Source organism: Petromyzon marinus, chromosome 43 (assembly GCF_048934315.1).
Source record: "Petromyzon marinus isolate PM22_M1 ecotype Great Lakes invasive population chromosome 43, UKy_Petmar_22M1.pri1.0, whole genome shotgun sequence".
Taxonomy (NCBI): Eukaryota; Metazoa; Chordata; class Hyperoartia; order Petromyzontiformes; family Petromyzontidae; genus Petromyzon; species Petromyzon marinus.
Genome location: NC_133709.1, coordinates 11,640,400 through 11,659,955, shown reverse-complemented (window position 1 = coordinate 11,659,955; position 19,556 = coordinate 11,640,400). Strand labels below are relative to the sequence as shown.

General features: G+C 51.1%; 1 protein-coding gene across 7 annotated transcripts in view; it reads right to left on the bottom strand.

Moving 5' to 3' along the window:
- Nucleotides 1-192: 192 nt before the first annotated feature.
- LOC116951472 (uncharacterized) overlaps nt 193-19,556 on the bottom strand; it is a 59,167-nt gene continuing 39,803 nt past the window's right edge. For all 7 annotated transcript variants that reach the window (XM_032970098.2, XM_032970101.2, XM_032970102.2 and 4 more), the window contains exon 9: nt 193-19,165. In XM_032970098.2, coding sequence (XP_032825989.2) covers nt 19,054-19,165 — 112 coding nt within the window. In that variant the 3' untranslated portion in view covers nt 193-19,053. The remainder of the gene's footprint in view (nt 19,166-19,556) is intronic.

Sequence of the window (19,556 nt, the reverse complement as noted above, 5' to 3'; positions counted from 1 at the left end):
GGTTCCGTGTAGAAAGCGGCGTCCTCTCCTCGCGTGTTAAAAATAAATTGCCCGTGAATTCAGAATTGGTTCCACGACTCGTGACGGCCAAACAGCAGCATGCTGCCACGCCTGGGAATGACCATCAAGGAGGAGTGAGCAACAGGAGCCTTGCGATGCGACCGTGTCAGCCACCACCACGACGACAGACTCTGCGGGACGCGTGTGTACTTTTTATTCGAAACAGATTATGTACAAAACACAGACGAGAGAACACGCTATTTTTGGAAGCGCCGTCTTTAAAAAAACCGATACAAACCCCCCCCCCCCCCCCCCATAGCCTCATTTCTAGTGCTGAGCGCACGCAGCCTTCTTATAACAAAACCCATCATCGCTACCATCGTCATCATCATGGATTTAAAAAACCCAACCCCCCACCCCACCCAAGCTCCTACAGCTAAACGATACCGCGCCCTCGAAACGTTTTGCGTCGACGGTATAAAACCCACCTCCCCGCCCCGCGCGTTTCGTAATTATTGAAGGCGAGAGCGATCGTGGTGTAAAAAAAGAGGCGCTTGGAGAACGCGAGAGACGCACGCACGCACGGACGGACGACACGAGACGACACGAGAGCGGCGACGGGCTGCGGCGACGGTCACGGCGCTGAGATGAGGGCGGCGCGAGACTCTTGGACGGACGACGACGACGACGCCGCCACGAACGCACGTGTACAGAGCCACACGTGGCCACACGCGCCCGTGTGCATGCACGGCCACGTGTGGCCACGTGTGGAGGGGAGGGGGTGGTGGAGGAGCGATACCGAGAGCCTAAACCTCCGTGGTCATCACCTCAAAAGTCGTCTCATCGAAGGCCACCTCTGATCATCTCTGGTCGACCCAACGGTCATCAATGCGAAAGTCATCTCAATGGTCACCTCCGATTATCGTTGGCGACCTCTATGGTCATCATCTCGATAGTCATCGAGTCAAAGGCCACCATTGATCATCTCTTGGTAACCTCCGTTGTTATCATCTCAATAGTCATCTCCTCGATGGTCACCTCTGATTATCTTGGTCACCTCCACGGTCATCATTTTGATAGCCATCTTGATGATCATGTCTATGATCTCCATTATCTCCATGGTAATTTTCATGATCTCGATTGTCATCTCCATGATCATCTCCATGGTCATCCCCATGGTCATCTCGATGGTCATCTAGATGGTCATCTCCATGATCATCTCCATGATCGTATCCACGATCGTCTCCACGATCGTCTCGATGGTAATTTCTATGATCATAGAGATGATCTCCATTATGTCTAGGATAATCACAATTAACGTCTCCACAATCGTCTCCATGATCATCTCGATGATCATTTCCAAGTACATCTCTTTGATCATCTCCACAGTCATCTCGATGGTCATCTACATGGTTATGTCGATGGTCATGTCGATAGTCATCTCCATGATCATCTCAATGGTCATTTCTATGATCCTCTCGATGGCCATTTCCATGAACATCTCGATGACCCTCTCGATGGCCATTTCCATGAACATCTCGATGATCATCTCGATGGCCATTTCCATGAACATCTCGATGATCATCTCGATGGCCATTTCCATGAACATCTCGATGATGATCTCCATGATCTCAGAGTGGAATCGTAGTCACATGCGTCTTCAAAATTAGCGGCCGGTGTACACCCCATAAAATTCCAATAACTGAAAAATAAAGAGATCGTTTAAATCATCATCATCATCAAAGTTACTTGTGATCTATATCTCGTGAACATCTTTTCCAATAAACAGTAGCATCCGAGCGTAATTGTGTGAAAGATTACAAGCTTTTAAATACACGGTGCGTAGCCGAGTTGACCCCGACACTGAAGGAAAGTTGTGAACATCGATCGGAGGCCGCGCGGCCCCTTTTAAGAACATGCACGAGTTTTGTGAACTTTAAACACAACCACCCCCACCCCACCCATCCCCCCCCCCTCCCCATGTCCCATCAAACGAACACAAAAAAACGCGTCAAAACACCCACGAACGAACGAACGAACAGACGGTGAAAAATCCCGCGTGTTAAGATGTTTGTGCGCCATCGCTAAGAAAACACTCAGGTAAATGCACATTTAAAGATAGTAAGAGCGTCTATTAAAAACAAAAGACACCCACGAGGGTAACGCCAACACCCCCCCTCGCTCCACCCCGTTCCACCGCACAAAAAAACTCGAGCCGCGCCAGCACCGTGCAAGGACCAGCCCGGCACGGTTCAGGAATGGGCCAGGCGATTTATAATGGATTTACTGAAGGGCGAAGTCGATGACGCCGGCGTGACGCTGCGTCACCACCCCACACGCGCGGTGACCGACGTCACAAAGATCCCCCCCGTGTAGCCTGCAACAGACTGCCGTGTAGCCTGTAACAGACTGTCAGGGCAAGTGCGGTTAGTGAGCACCTATGAAGGCCGGCACTGTGGCACACGAGGGGGGTGGGTGGCCAGCACCACGCGCGGCCGCCTTCGTCTCCCCAGTGGCAATGTTTAACACACCGCTCCAGGTACTCAATAACGTCGACCGAGGGGAGGGCCCGGGACCGTGGTTCAGATAATCGTCACCGGTCTTTGAGCGGTAATCGACCGCGGGCCGCCGGGTTCGTAGCGCAGCGCGCTAACCACTACGCCACCGCTCCTCACACACTCGAACGCGCACCACACATGTGGCGGGGCCCCGACTCCGTTTGGCGTCCGGCCATCGTGTTCAGGAGGGTTTCTACGTTTGTGAGATCGAGGTCTTGTTTTTTTGTTTGTTCACGTTGTCCGGTTTCAACAGTTCCGGTTTTTTTTTTCCCCCGGCTAAAAACGAACCGGTGGGGAAAACCCAAACGGATCCGCGAGTGGGGGGGGGGGGGGGGGAGGTCCTGCGCTGGTACGGCTCGGGTGTGCACGGCGGTGGAAAACAAAGGGGGGTGTGGGGGGTAGATGAAGAACAAACATCGTCTTTGTTTCAGAACTACCCTAATACCCGCACCATAACAAAACTCCCACCACTTCTTATTGCCTCTGAAAATATTATTTTAAGTTTTTTTTTGCGAAACTTGGCTTGACATTGCGATAACATGCAAAGTATTTAACGAAAAGTTATTTTATTTTTTTTTGGTCTCGTGTGGGTCCGGTCGTCTTGGTTTTTTAAAGGTTTTTTTTACATGTACGCTTCATTGTTAGTGTATAATCATTATCATTTCACCACCGCTTTGCACTTCGCACGTCTGTCGCGCGGTGTAAACATCCATCATTTTACAAACACGCATGCATTGCTTTCATGATACTCTCTTACTAGTGAGTGGCTTTTTTTGTAATAATATACCACCGGCCCAACTTGCATTGAGTACACACAGTCCCAAAGCTATTGCTCCACCCTCCCCCCCCCCCCCAGCAAAATAAACCATAGACACCAACCAGGCAACACCATCCGACGTGAGTGGAGGTTACTCAACAAATATTTGTGGGGGGATGCAAGCAGTGCAGGTGAACGATACAAGACAAAACGTCCGCCCCATCCCTCCCCCATCGCACCTCTCTCCACCACAAAATCAATAACCTCCACCACCTCTCTTCACCACAACAATCACGACGGCGATAACCTCTAGCACCTCTCTTCACGACAACGACCACAAAAGCAATAACCTCCATCACCTCTCTGCACCACAACAACCACAACAGCAGTAACCTCCATCACCTCTCTTCACCACAACAGCAATAACATGCATCACCTCTCTTCACCACAACAGCAGTGACCTCCAGCGCCGGTGTTAATAGGCACCCACACACGTGGTCCCGCTACATCGGCATCCTCTCGTTTCCGAGACCTCGCAACGGATCACAATGCGCGCTCGCTCAAATCTCTCTCGCTATAGATGTAAAAAAAACAACTCACGCACACTGCAGTTTGGTTTTCCCTTTCCTTACAAAACACGAGTGCATCTCCGACCGTGGCAAAATGATTATTATGATTTTTGTTGTTTTATATTTACTTCGTCTTTTAAGGTGCTTCAGTTTGGTTTTGTCTTTCAACAGAGGCGTAATAATTGTGTTTTTTTTAACATGGGAATACCATCACGAGAGCTGTAGTGCGACTCCACGGATATTATTATGTACACCACACGCACAAATCCCGACCCACCGTCCGTGAGATTCGCCACCGTAAAAGGTTTCACACACACACGCTCGCTCTCTCTCGCGAGAGAGAGCGTGAGAGTGCGTGAGAGCGTGAGAAAGTGCGTGAGAGAGTGCGTGACAGAGCGAGTGAGTGAGAGTGTGAGAGTGCGAGAGCGCGTGAGAGAGCGCGTGAGAGAGTGTGAGAGTGCGTGAGAGAGTGTGAGAGTGCGTGAGAGTGTGAGAGAGCGTGAGAGAGTGAGAGTGCGTGAGAGTGTGTGTGAGAGAGTGTGAGAGTGCGTGATAGAGCGAGAGAGTGCGTGAGCGAGAGTTTGAGAGTGTGAGAGCGCGTGAGAGCGTGAGAAAGTGCGTGAGAGATTGTGAGAGAGTGCGTGAGAGTGTGCGTGTGAGAGTGCGTGAGAGAGTGCGTGACAGAGCGAGTGCGTGAGAGTGTGAGAGCGCGTGAGAAAGTACGTGAGAGAGCGTGAGAGTGCGTGAGAGTGCGTGAGAGAGTGAGAGTGTGTGTGAGAGAGTGTGAGAGTGCGTGAGAGAGCGAGAGAGTGCGTGAGCGAGAGTTTGAGAGTGAGAGCGCGTGAGAGAGTGAGAGTGCGTGAGAGTGTGAGTGCGTGAGAGTGCGTGAGAGTGCGTGATAGAGCGAGAGAGTGTGAGAGCGAGAGTTTGAGAGTGTGAGAGCGCGTAAAAGTGCGTGAGAGTGTGTGAGAGTGTGAGTGTGTGAGAGTGCGTGACAGAGTGAGAGTGCGTGAGAGTGTGAGAGAGTGTGAGAGTGCGTGAGAGAGTTTGAGAGTGCGTGAGAGAGTTTGAGAGTGCGTGAGAGTGTGAGAGCGCGTGAGGGGGTGAGAGTGTGAGAGCGCGTGAGAGTGAGAGCGCGTGAGGGGGTGAGAGCGCGAAGCCACCCAGAACGACGCGTCGACTCCTTACAAAGTGCGGTGTCGCTTTGAGATGAACCACTGCCGTCCGCTCCGGGTGCTGGGGGGGGGTTCTCGCCGATCAGCTAAAACCCCTCCCACTCGTCGGTGCTGTGGCGAGCACGGGGGATCCGGATCGTCTCTTCAGTGCACGCCCACCGACTCGATGTCGGCTTCTATCGCCATGGCAGGCGTCACTTTACAACATTAAAACACGTGACCATTTTCAACGATACTGTCATAGCCATCTCTTATTAATTTCAGTCTCTCTCCTTGCCTGTCCTATGAAAAAGGGCCATTGCCCGAAACGTCGCCTAAAGATATTCATTCTTTTGGGGGCTCGCGCGATATGATCGACGAGCCATTGTTTGGTTTGTTGTTGTTGTTCTACCTGCGAAAGTTGTCGCGGTTGGGCTGCTTCTATGGCTCTCTCCGATTGCGTTTCCTGGGTCGCGTTGTTCGGCACGATGTCCCGACGTTTCGCTCCACGTTCTGGAGGTGGGTGGGGGAGCTCCACAGAACTGAAGCTTCTCCGACAAACAAGGAATTGGACGAGGTTGAATCGCGGCAATGGCCAAGTCCGCAAATCAGACACCACAGAAGGTGCGGGGGGGGAGGGGGAGGGCTGCGTGGAGACAAGTGACGGCCTCAAGAAGCATGGGGCCCACAAACGCTACGCCTCGCGAGGACATCTTTGACTTGCAAAGACAAGACGGTCCCCCTCCCGCCCTCCCCCCCTTGCAGGCGTTCCAATCCCAACTCAAGTCGACCTTCTGCTCATCGGCACATCGACAGTAAGGAAGAGTGCACGCGTACGCGACCGGCACCAGGAGAATCGCGTTGAAACGTGGCGATACGGGTCGGAGGAAAACGCCTGCGACGCAATTGCGTCTAAGCTGCAGTACGTACACCCTATTATGTACACATACACACTGCCGAATACAATTACCGACTGGGGATGGGGAAGAGATTATTTACAGGGTAAAATACTGCATGCATGCAACGGGAGGAGCAAAAAACACACGGGCATGCATTAGCATTACTCTACCGTTGTAATACGTTCGGAATATTCGGAAAACTTGTCCGGCGAGACCACTTTGGGGGGGGGGGCAGGGGGCGAAGTAACCCCTTGGGAAACGAGAGGTGGGTCTGATGATCGAGAGAGGGAGGGGAGTGGGGTGGGGGTGGGTAAGGTGCACAACGAGAGGGGGGAACTCCAGAATCCATATGGTGCCCCCCAAAGTCGCAACTGCCATTTCAAAATGTTTTCATTGTACCCTAGGGCAGTGAGAGTGTGAGAGTGTGTGTGCCCTGTGGATCTCAGTGGTTCTCAGCGCGCTTGCTCTCAGTTTGATCACCCTTCCCATGGCTAACAGTGGTGGGTAATATCCGAACCGACCCTACCACCCCTCCCTCCCACCCACCCACCAGACACCACGACTTCACCAATTTGCACTATCCAGTGCGGTGAAAGTATGGTCAAACACCACGCCGTGACTGGCACGGCAAGGGGTCGGGGGAGGCCTTCATCCAGCAGTGGGTTTGACAAAAGGGCTGTACAATGTTGCCATGTCCATAAGGCGTCGACAACTCCACTGCCGGTGATTTGACCAATCAGGACGCGGTTCAGTGACAGTTGTGCCAGACCTGCCCGTCAGCCTTAACACGGCACTGCAGTGACGTCACTGGAGAGCTCTAAAACATTGACATCCTGTTGGGTGGTTTGGAGCATTGGTTCTTAACCTTGACTGCAGCCTCAATCGTAAAAAAAACACATTATTGGTTCTTTCGGTAAAGTCACGTAGAAGGGAAACAATAAAATCATATTTTTATATATTTTTTTTATTGTTTCCCTTCTACGTGACTTTACCGAAAGAACCAAGAATAGGAATCCCTGCAGTCACGAAAGCTTTAAATCAAAACATATACAACGTTAATAAATACGTAAGTTTGATGAAATAAAGGAAGTTGTAACGTAACGTGCCCGTGCGTAATTTGTGTTTTCGATTAACTACCTTCTAAAAAACGAAATCTGTCCATGACTCGCACCCCCCCCCCCCCAGAAATGTCATCTCGCACCGCCAGGGGGTGGCGTGCCACTGCTCCGGAGGGACGCGAAGTCAAAACGCACACGGCTCTAAATCTGACTGGAACCCTCAGTGCCGTATGAAGCCTCCTTGATGACAACGCCTGAATGTGGCTTTCAGGAGCGCCACCCTCACCACTCCAATGACGTCACTTTACTGGCACTGTATTATGGGGGTATGGCATTTCACATGGCGGTGACGTCACTAGAGCTCTGGGCAGCGCGACTTTACAGTCAACTTGAAGGTCCAATTCAATCGTTATTATTTTAAAAAAAAGTTGTATCACCACCGCCAGATTACGCAGAGATTTGTCATAACTCCCTAAAAAAACTCGCCGGGGGTCTTGAGACCTGGCCACGAGACGGCAGCACGGCGAGAGGGTTCGTGATCCCCGTCTGTGCGGACCTCCGAGGGTCGCCGAGTACGAGCGAGTGGTTTCGGCCCTCCTCCCGTGTTCCCCTCTCTCTCTCTCTCTCGACCACCTCGCCGCCAACAAGCCCAGCTGCACCGTCGAACTCATTAACATCACCGAACTAACTGCAGTACATCATCGAGACTAACGACATCACGTACACCACGAGACTAAAAGTTAACACCATCGCTAGCCCCTGTGTCACGGAGTAAGCTAAAGAGGCGGCGTGTAATTACGGACCAGGGGGAAGATTACATCACAAAGAGACGACAGCGCGAATTATTTCCGACTAAATATTTTTTTTAGCGTCGATATACAAATATTTTTAACGCTTTTTTCCTCTTCTTCCCCTTACCTCTTCTTCTTCTTTTCTCACGACCCGTGTAACAACAACTTTCAGGGACGTTGAGATGATGGGGAGCGGCGGGGCGGACTCTCGAAGTAGCTTCTCAAGTTCAACCACTGCCTCGTCGGTCATCGAACATTCAATAGGTCTCGTGAACGGCGCCGCTCGATTCGCGGTTCTTAAAGACAGGGCTGGGGACTTCCTCGCCTGCCGAGCGATCGAGAGAACGGAGCGTTCCATCTCTTGAGAGCAACCCCGCGCCGATGATAATAAACCCTGTAAATTGTCATCATCATCATCGTCACCATCAGTCAGTCATATGGCTCGCTCGCGCACGTGTGCGTGTGTTTAAGCGTTACGCGTCATACGCGCGCTTCACGGCCTGTTTAAAAAAAAAACTGGGTCTAGCCCTCCCCCTCCCCAAAAAAAACCCCTAGAAAGTTGTTAATATTTCATGAAATTTTCCGCGACCCCCCTCCCCGCCCGCCCGCCCGCTCGCAGCTTTGCGCCCCTGGGCGGGGCTCCGACTCTCTTTGAGCGGCCCAAACCAAGCCACACAAACAAACAAAAATCAATCCAGGACACGAGTCCGGTTCACATTTGCGATCTCGCGCAGCAGAACACCTGCAGCGGGAAGCGACTCTTCGTTTTGCGCGCGTCAAACAACCCGAGAGTCTATTAACAAGCAACAGCTACAGCCATGAACAAGTGTTTGTTTGTTTGTTTGAAACTCGGAACCCAACCGCTGCCGCCAACGTAATGGCTCGTATTATCTCGCGACCTGAGTTCGATTTCCGGCTCCACGGCTAACAAACACCAGCAAGCTGGCGACCCATGTCCGAAACCCGGTTAATGGACGCAGCCTCCCCGCGTTCGTTCACCAACCCCGCGCTGACGACCAGCGCGATGAAGTATGGTCTACTCGAGCTGCCGGGGGGGAGGCCCTCATCCAGCAGTGGACTGGCAACAACAAAAGGGCAGCGGACTGCAAACGTTTAAAAAAAATTAGCCACGGTCGCGCGACCATTGGAGATTCTCAACGGCAGCGAGATGTATGCGAATCGTGCCCAATGTTGCATTGCATCTGTCTTGTTTAGTTTATTACGTTAAAGTTACCGAAACACGCGCATTTTGCAATGGAATGACGGATACTGCATTTTGAAAAGTTAAATCCGTAAGCTGGCAATACTGAAACGACGCTCACAAGAGAGTCCAGTTATCGGTTTAAAACAATATCATGTAAAACAACACCGCGCGTCTTAAGTGTAACGACAAACGCAGCTTAGTCAAAGCACTGCGGACTGGTTTCGACCTCCTGAGTCTCATCAGTGGGAGGGCTGCGCCGCTTGAGCAAATCACTCAAAACGCAGCCCAACGTTCAGGAGGCCTTTGGTTCCTTTGAGCGCTTCCAAAGTTAAACCAATGTTGAACCACAGAGGCCATTACTCGCTGTAATGAAAACCCCACTCTCTGAAAAATACTGGTTCGGCTAATCAGATTTGATTAGATGGGGGGGGGGGGGGGGGGGTTAATGGGTGAGCCATATAAACATTGCCGGCCAGGTCGCTCAACGGTAGAGCGAGCGGCTCACAACCAGCACGTTGCGAGTTCACTTCCAGATTGGAGGGCTGACTCAGCACATCATCACGCGGGGGGGGGGGGGGGGTCGATCAATTACGTACCACTTTGTGGGAGGCGTCAACAATGCTTGTCCTAGGGATAAACTCGACCTCCCCCTCCGCCCCACCCGTCAAAGGAAAGTAGAATTTCCACCACTTGCTCTAGCAGCAGGACTGAACAGATCGAGCACCAATGCCTCAAATGGTGATTTATGGGACAATTCACTTGTGACTTTGTACTTTCATAAACCTTAAACCAGGGGTGGATGGGGGAACCCTTCCCCTTACTGAAGGCCGACCAGAAATTTAAAATACATTTGGCGGGCCAAAGGCATTTCAAAAGAAACTGGAAGAGAGAGAGCCGAATGAGGCTGTATCATCTCCATTATTGTTGTGGATGATTACACCACCAACAGCGCGCGTTGAGTTTGGTGGTCTAGAGACGAGGCAGAGAACCGTCTTGTAACAGGCAATGTGGAGCTGGTCGCATGGGCATGCAGGCAAGGCAGCACCGTGCGAGTTTTGTGAGAAGCGGAGCTTTTCGCGTCGTTAAATATTCACGTCAAGACGCAGGACTTTGTAATGTTTTCGCGCGAATGTACGGCCCGTCGGGCTATACGGAGGGCATCTCTCTCTCTCTTTTTTGCAAGGGCGGCCCACCGCAAAGCAAAGCTCCTGGCCCTGGGATTTCCCTCCCCTGTTGTGAATGGGGGGGGGGGGGTCTCATCGTTTAGAACAAGTGTGGGGTTGCACTTGAAGGATCGATCCAAGCGCATGCGTTTTGTTTGAATTCAATTCAAACCGCCGACGGCAGTGAATCCGCCGCAAGCACTTGTCGTTTGTTGTTTTTGCAAACGGGACGGTGGGCGTGTAGCACGGGGGGGTGGATTGATTTTCCACGCGACAAGTCAATCGACACTTCTGATCGCGGCCTCCCGTGCAAACGACGCGGCCGCTGAATGATTAAAGCACCGAGCACTCGTGATGAACTACGGGCACCCACCCTACGCCCCCCATAAACATCTCAGAAATCATCGTTTTCGCTACGTAAGCACGTACGTACGGTTTGCCAAACTCCAGTCCTCGCGGCCCACCACCACAACCATGATCACCAACGCGCTGCGTCTTTCCGCCTTTACCAAACGACTCCTCCCATTCAACTCGTCGCGCGCTGCACGTGCCCGATGATTGTTAAACAAGTTCCACGCGGCACTGCGGTCAGAGCCGATTCAAATGAAGGTTGACATTTTCGGTGTGCGTGTGTACACGTGTTCAATGTATGTGTGCGTGTACACGTGTCTCGTGTGTATACATCTTGTGTGTACACGTGTTCAGTGTGTGTGTGTGTACACGTGATTTGTGTGTGCACGCACGTGTTCCACACGACGGAGGGCAGCGCAAATTACGCGTCACATGGGACGTGTTTAACAATCATCGGGCGCCGGAAGCGCGAAACGAATTGCATTTGTATCCGAACGGGAGGAGTCGGGTGATAGTCGCGGAAAGACGCGAGTACTGGAGTTTGGAATACCCCGGGGGAGTCGTGCACTTCACGACCATCATCTCAAGTGCGTTCCTGTGACAAATCAAAGCGATATCACAAACACGTTCGGACAAGCATTTTCCTCAGGCAGGCCACGCTTTTGATGAGGGGAATCATTGAGGGGGGGGGGGGGGGGTGTTAGCTGGCGATAGAGATAAAGAAAAAACTCGATAACCCACCCGTATGGTTTCAATAAACTCGATAACCCGCAAGTATCTTTTTCGACAACACCGGCTCGTCACTGACGCACCCCGGCAACCCAGCGTTGATTTTTGTTTTTGTTAAACGAAGCAGTACCTCTGTCCGTAGCCCGCCGCCTCTCCCGTGTAGCGCAGCGCGTGAGGCTCGGGACACGGAAACTCTCGTGAAGACGATCCAAGTGTCACGCTGAATTTGTTTAACCAGGTTGAGAGCGGCAGAGTTCTCGTTGGCGAGTGACCCGGTGTGCCCAATTTCTCGAAACTCGTGCTTTTGTGTGTTTCACGCTACTTTAGTTATTAATAACCTACCCCACCTGGTTTCACTGAAACGATTGACCACCTATTGAAAAACCATGTCAATATTAATTGAATAATCTCCACACCCCCCCCCCCCCCGACAGATGACTCCAACGTGATCAATACTTACCCCCCTTCGCCACCCACTTAAACCCATCTCAATGCTAACTTTACAATTAACTTTTGTGGGTTATCGAATTTTTCCGCAGTTTTTCTTTACAAGACACCCATTAAACTATCCACAGTGTAGTTGTGTACCACGTGCTGGAGTACACACGGTCGAAGGAATCCCCCCCCCACCACCTCACCACCATGGACAACGCCTGCGTCTGTAAAGGGGAGCCAGTGGGGGGGGGGGAGCGGTGGTGCTGCCATACACGTTCGTTGCATGTTTCCACGTGTCACATACGGGGTGGGTGGGTCCCCTGTGATGGTTTGGCAGTGGACAGGTGATGTGGGTGGGGGATACCATCACCCCCACCGGCCCCTCCCACCCGTCAATCGACTCACAAACTCTACTGCCACCACCGGGAACCCTTTAAAAAAAAATAACACTCACCACCATTATTATCGCCGCAACGATGAACATTCATAGCAGAGCCAACAGAGTGAACGAGCGAGCGAGAGGCTCGATTGAGAACCAACTCTCCAACAAGCGACTTGTGGGGATAAAAAGGTGAAGTTACAACGGCTGAACGTTTGCGCGGCGAGGATGACGTTCGCACGTGGGCGTGAAGTTTGAAGTCCAGTTAGCTGCGATCTCTCTCTCCCGACGCGCTTTTGTTGAGGGGCCTTTGGGCCCGTTTCGGCACGAAGCCCGACTTTTCGCCTCCACGTGCTTTGGGAGCCTTGTTCAAGAGCAGCAGCAACTAAAAAATTCAGTTTGCGGACGAACCTCCCCAGAACCCCCCCCCCCCCCCATGAAGGACGTGGGAGCGAAACGTCGGGACAAGACGCCGGACCGAAACGGGCGGGCCGTACATCCCCGCAAAAAAAAAAACATCGGCACAACCGTGAAAAAAAATAAACCCTGCGCGGTTGTATGAACGATTTTTTTTTACTATTGTAGTAATTATTTCACAATTTTACTTTTGTTGTATTAACCACGCCGTGTTTACGACGCAACTCGACATTGGAAAAGCACCTCGACGTTTCAGCCGCTTGCTGGGCCTCGCTCGCGACAAAATGTTCACCGTTTAAACTTTCAACTTTTCATCCTTTTCAAACACGAAAAAAACAAAGTCAGCTCCTGTCGTTACACCACAAAATGCCACTTTTGTTTAACCCTTCCCCCCGCTCCTGAGTCTGCGAACCGAGAGAGTTGGACTTCCCCGCTGTGAAATATTTGGCATCGTGTCGCGGAAGTGGCGTCGCCGTTCTGCCAGTCACTCGCTTGGCAGGGCCGGATTTAGGGATCTCTGCCCCCCCCCCCACCACCACAGCCCCCCCCCCCCACCCCTAGTTTCCTGGCTATTTTCCCAAGAGAGATCCGTGGTGTTGTGTGAGCAAATGCCCCAATAGACCCAGAAGGCGATGTCGGATGACGTCCTCTTAACATCAACGATATAAAATATCGTTTATTTTGCCGGGTAAGACTCCCCACTGAGCTATGTAGCTTTTTGTTCAGAAGCGGCCTGGCTATCAGAAATGATTGCTCAACCAAAGTGGCTGAAATCATCATCATCGCGTGGAAGTTATAGCAGTCAAATAATCTGAACGCGCGATGTCATTTCTAAATGTGGAGGGGAAAAACCAGAAGACTGGGAGAAAAATCCACGCGACCAAGGGCAGTGAATATGCAACCTCCACATTTACAGCAGGCGTCAGGGTGCGGGATCGAACCCACGACCCTCCTTTGTACCAGGAGAGGTAGTTAACATCTCGCCACCATGGCGCCCACCATATAGCACGACCAAATGATCAGACCTAGCTTTTCGTAGCCAATGTTACGATTTGCAATTGGTATTTCGGGTTAGGCCACGCAATGATCTGGCCCCCCGACACAGCCAAACAAGTTGATACTTGTTACAAAGTGTTCAACAAAGTGTCGATCGCTGCTTCAGCTAAACTCACACCGGGGAGTTTAGGAACAATTGTCACAAACAAGTTTGGGAAGTTAAACACGCAGGCTTTCGCGACCAATATTATCCACAAGAGGCTTTTTGGGTGTTAGAGTGTATACATATAAATGTGTCGTTAAACCCGCCACCACCCGACACGGCCAATTAGTAGGGTTTGTCACGTAAACAAAAGGTGCCAATTAGTTACTAGTTCAGCACACCGGTGTGGGTTTACTCTTAAACACACAATCGGTTAGTGCTGAACGAGCAACTATTTGGCGTGTTTTGTTTACGTGGAAAACTTAGCTAATTGGCTGTGTCGGGCGGTGGCGGGTATGACGCATTTATATTTATGCAATCCAACCCCAAAAACCTTTATTATGGGCAAGTTTTGAAAGTAGATAAACGGACGTTAGCCCCCGACACTTGCGTCACGCATCTTCAGGGCATGGTAACCAGCAAGTCAGAATGAAACGTCGCGTATCCAATCGCCGACACTGGTTGTGACAATGCTTCAACTCACCGGGGGAAGACGGAAACAACAAGAATTTACGCGTTAAAACGCTTGCACGCGTGACGCATCGATTAGTTTGGCTACGTCGGGTGGTGGAAGCGTACCACGGACAAACACTTGCCAATTATGTGACCACGACCCAGTGAAACGACAATCGGGGTGGGCATTTTATAAAAGTTGTTCGTCACGGTGCGATAGCCCTGCACTTTGCCTGCTCGCGCCAATGCTGACCGAAATGCCTTCACTAGAGGGAGCTCTCGAGTCCGTTCGAGACGGCCCACAAGCCACAAGGCCGCGTGGGGGGCAAGTGGTTCAGGGCGACCCGTTTCAGATACAAAAACATTTTCCCACCACCAGATGATTTTTTTTGCTGTTGTTTACCGCATGGCGGTCCCGCGAATTTTTTTGGGAGTTGTTGACACTGCCACCCAACGTGTCCAGAAAAAGGGTTCGGGAACCAACTTGCTCAGTGGGGAATTTTGGCCGACTCTTCCACGCCGGCCATACACGTCTCTCTCCGAAGAGGTAGTACACCCACACTTTACTCCCACCGCTCACGACCTGCCGACCGACTAACTTGTGATGTACCCGTTTTATGAGGATGGTGTGGGGGTGTGCGGCGGGAGAGAGCACATTTTTATATTTAAAAAAAAAATCCGCACTGCTTCCAATTCCGTGGCCGGGAGATTTAACATAACCGGCGACCTCTGGATTGCAAATCCAGCATGCCAACCGATACGCACCACGGGGCGGCGTTCCCTATAATCAGTCGTATCAAGAGGACGATATCACAAAGCCTTGCCCCCCCCCCCCCCCACAAGGCTGTCAAGGGTGGAAGGTACCCCCATTATCTAAGGAAACCGCATCCGATTGGAGCAAAGAGATTGGCAGAGACTGGGGTGGGGTGGGGGGCGGAAGAATACTCGCTGTTTGTGAGTTTATTTATCATTATATTTATACGCTGCTTAAGAGCCCCTGGTTAATTTGTGCCCGTTCATCCCTCCACCATAAATCCGGCCCTTGCTCAATGCGCAAAAGTAGCGACCACCAACCATTCTCCCGCGACTTGCTCTCATTGCACGGGTAAAGTTTACTGGCCACGTCTCCGGACATTCACGTCTCAACAATCATCATCATCATCATCTCCTCCCCAGCAAAAAAGTGGATGGCGGTGGGTGCCCTGCTTTAAACCTCCTAAACTCAGCCCTTGTGTGGCAGCTAGCAAAAGTAATTAAATATAGCACCCTACTCACTCAACACTTTGTAAATAGATAACGAAAAAAACATCCTAACGAAAGTAACTGTATGCTTACTCGTTAACGTGTATGCTTTTTTTTTACCTTAACATTTTACCGGCTGCGATAGACACCACTATTGTGCACCAACAAGCGAGTACCCAAACATGTAAATGGTCTCGCTGAAACCAGTTTTTTTTTATAATTTTAAACCGCTGTAGTATTTTATACAAATGAGTTGCCCTATTATTTTTTATTTAAGTGCAGCGTGTCGTTTGTTCTTAAAGCACCTCTCAAACCTTAGCCCCAAATCCATCACGAAGCCTTGAGGGCCCGGGAGAAGAGTAGAGCACAACATCGAAGGAGCATAAAAAGGAGATTGGCAGAGAGAGTAAAACTCACGGCGTGTGAGAGGAGACACGTGACAGCAAGCACGTGGTGCAACTCTCGAGGCCCACGCCACGGCGGGCAAGCTGTGTAACTCGTGGCTCCACGGGGTTGCGACCCGTCCCAGATTTCCCAGGATTGTCCATTTCGTTTTAAAGTAGCCAGCCGTTACTGTGGCAATCTGTAAAATCTTTCCCTCCGAGGAACAGACGTTAATAAACAAAGTCCTGCCCTTTTGTCGGTTGCGTTAATAAGATACCACTCGAGACAATGCGTTTACATGTAGTTCTCCACTCTTCCAGTATTGGGTGAAATTGTTGTTGTTCTTCTTCCCATGAAATGTCTCTGGTTTCTTTTTGTAGCTCAAAGGTGGCAACCCCAGCGACCCCACGTCCGGCACATTAACGTCCCCCCATCGCGCACGTCCCATCAACAGGATCACCATCATCGTCTTCTTCTCCTTCAATCCCCTGGGTCTTCGTGACCCCTTGGGACGCTTTTAGCCCCCGCTCTTGCTGCAACCAATGCGTCGCTCGCTGCCACCCCCAAAGTTATTCTACTTTGCTCTGTCTACACTTCCCCTGCTGAGTCACCACGTCGACTGGACTCTCCACGCCAATATCCCCAATCTCCAGCACACTCCTCAAAACGCACAGTTCCAGTCAATTATTTTTTTGTCTCGTGGGTTTGTGGTGGGGGAAGATTTTTTTCTCTCCACGTTTAACATGAGTTTTTGTTTGATCTTCTCCCCCCTCCCCCTCTCTAGTCTTGACACAAATAAAAACCCAAATTATATCCCTACGACTCCAGTGTCCCAAGCTCCCACTCCCCCCAAACTGCCGAGATTTGGTTGTGAAGTTTTCCCGAGCAGCCGGTGGTGCCCTTTAAGCGCACTCACGAATGGAATTTTGCCAATCGTCCCAGTATATAGCAATACAGAGCTTGGGACGATTGTTGGCGCCGGTTTCTTTGTTGGCTGCCTCTTTCCCTGCTGCTTTTGTGTAAATATCCCCGCGACTCAGAATCATTCCATCTCTCTCTCCCTCTCTCCGAGAGAGTGGAACGTAAACCGTGAAAGTTACACATCTCTAAATTATTTAGCTGCTGGTTCTACAGACGTAGCGGCATGGACAGAAGATGCAGGCGACTGCAGTGAAGGGCCGGTATTCGTTGTTACGTCACCGCACCGAGGAAATTTTGCAGTAGGGCCCCAGGGACTCTGGGAGGCCGAGAGGTGGTGGGGGGCATGGTCGTGATGAGGGGGAGGCGCCTAGGGCCCACATCAGGGTTCACTGCCATGGCCCCATGGTGCTAATTGAGCCGTACCGAGACAACCTCTTGATTGAATTGACAAGCTTTGTCGGGGAAAATTGGGAAGTGGTCTCCGCAAAGTCCGGCGATCCAGGAGAAGACCGCAAGAGCAGATAGTGGGGGATACTGGTTCGGGCATATCTGAGAGATCGAGGTTGCGCGTCTCTCCTGCGCAGCAAGCGGACCTATCTATGACAGGGTGAAAGGGTTGTTGGTAGTGAGGCGTGTTGGCAAAGGTGGTGGTGGTGGCGGCGGCGGCTATCGACGGCTTTGGCCACGATGACGTCTTGATCGCTGGATCTTCATCTCCGGCAGCTATTTTTGTTTGTGCCAAAACCTGTGCTAATACTGTTCCACCTTGTCAGACTTCCCTTTCAACGTGCATTTTGGTCACTCTGCACGTAACGTTTGTGTCAATGTTCCATGTTTAAAAAAACGAAAAAAAAGTGTAGATTTTTTTTCTCCCATTTCAGTTCGTGAGAATTTGAATAACCGCGCCAATAAAAAAAATTATTTCCTACCTAGTCCAATGCTTTCCCGTTGTCTAATTTCAGTGAGGAAAGGAGCAGTTGTGTGCACTGGAGCAGGCTTTACTTTCTTATGAATGGATCATTAAAAGTCTTAAAAGCGAGTCAAATAATGCTCTCTAGAGAGGGAAGATTTTGGCCGTATTAAGGACAAGCTGCTACGATCGGATTCAAAACAGTTTAGGGCTCTAACGACTTCTGGAGTGAGCTGAACTCTTGATTACAAGTTTGAAGGGTACAGCACAAGTCTCATGTGATAATATTTGTTCTGTCACGAGTACAAATGGAAGCCTTCCCCCACCAACAGGGGTCTTCGTGTTCTGAGGCTGTTCCTACCTAGTCAGCTGCAGGAATATGAATCGCAGAGCTTACTTTATAAATCAGAGTTGTATTGTGATCGTAACGTCCTATAATACTTATCCCACAGAGTGTTTATCATATTTTTATCGTGTTCTGAATGCGTACACTTCTCTGTATGGAAGGTAAAACGGAGAGAGTGGTCGCGCAATGCTTTGGGTCGCATTTGTTTGCCTGCACAAATTGCGACTTCCTCTCGCGTCTAAAACAGCGCTAAGCGTGCGACGTTGCAGTTTCCGAAATAAAACTCGGGGTTCGTATTTTTTTTTTTGTTCAAACAGAAATTTGCTCCCTCACCGTCAATGTCGCGCAAGGATCTTGCCGATTATTTTTGAATCTTCATCAAGAACTAGTCCGAGTCATAGGCTGGAATAAGGAACATGGAAACTCCCATTATCACGTGGCAATCTGCAAAATTCGATGTCTCCCACCCCCCATCCCTCCAAGTGGTTTTCATGCCACCGCAGGCGGCTCGTGCGAGGTGTACACGAGCCAGAGGGCCACCTTCCACCGTGGCAGAAAAAACCACGCTCCGCAGCTCCAAATTACCCACGTGGGACACATCCGTTCCTCTACGATTCTGCCGGTCGCAGATAAAAAGGGGGAAAAAAATAAATTGAGCGTGGATCGTTCCCGACGGTTTGCATCGTTGGGAGGGTTTCCACCATCGAGATTCACGCAGAGTTAATGAAGGTGCCCCCCCCCCCCCTGATGTCAACCTTCGTCCTCGCGAGCTGTGTGGACCCCCACTTCACTCACGCAGCCGGATCTTAATACCTTCCCTCTTCACCCAACATCTTTGCGGAAAAACCGTGCCCGTGTCTTGACCACTATCACCACCACCATCACCAACAACCACCTCCATCACCAAACGACGGAGCAAACTGACGAAGGACGATTCGGAAGTTCCAGACGATTCACAGAGATGGGACCCCAGTCACTTGACGGGTGATGGGCCAAACCACCATAGCAGACGGTGGGGGGGGGGGGTCAGGGAATCTCTGTAGAAGTGGGGACGAAGAGACAGATGGTGCTAGGCTGGGCTAGGCTAGGCTAGGCTGGGCCGGGCTGCGCTAGGCTGGGCTGTGGAGGTGAGATTTCAGTCGAGGAAGCGCTGGCAGGCTTTCTTCCAACGGCAGGCAGTGCACCACATGTCCTTGTTTTCCATGCCGTACACCTTGCGACACTTCTTCCCCTCCCCGCGGATCTTCCTGCGTGTGCGTATATGCATGCGTGCACGCGTGTATTAATATATGCATGCGTGTATGAATATGTGCATGCGTGCATGTAAGTGTGCGTACGTATGCGTGTGTGTGTGTATGCGTGCATGTGTAGGCGCGTGCAGTAGCGCAGTGGTTAACGGTGGCACAGTGATCGGCGAGCTGCAATAAAAACCTGGTGACCCCGGTTCAATTCCCGGTCGCAAGTCAAACGTTGGTGACGAATATCTGACTAGTCCTGGGCCCGTCTCTTCTCTGCTCGGATGAGTCAACCTTAAATGAGCACCTCGTGTGGTAAGTAAACATCAACGCTGGGGAGATAACAGCGGTCAGGTCGGGAGCGGTGCTGGCCACCCACCTCCTCCGGCCTTAGTAGGTGCTC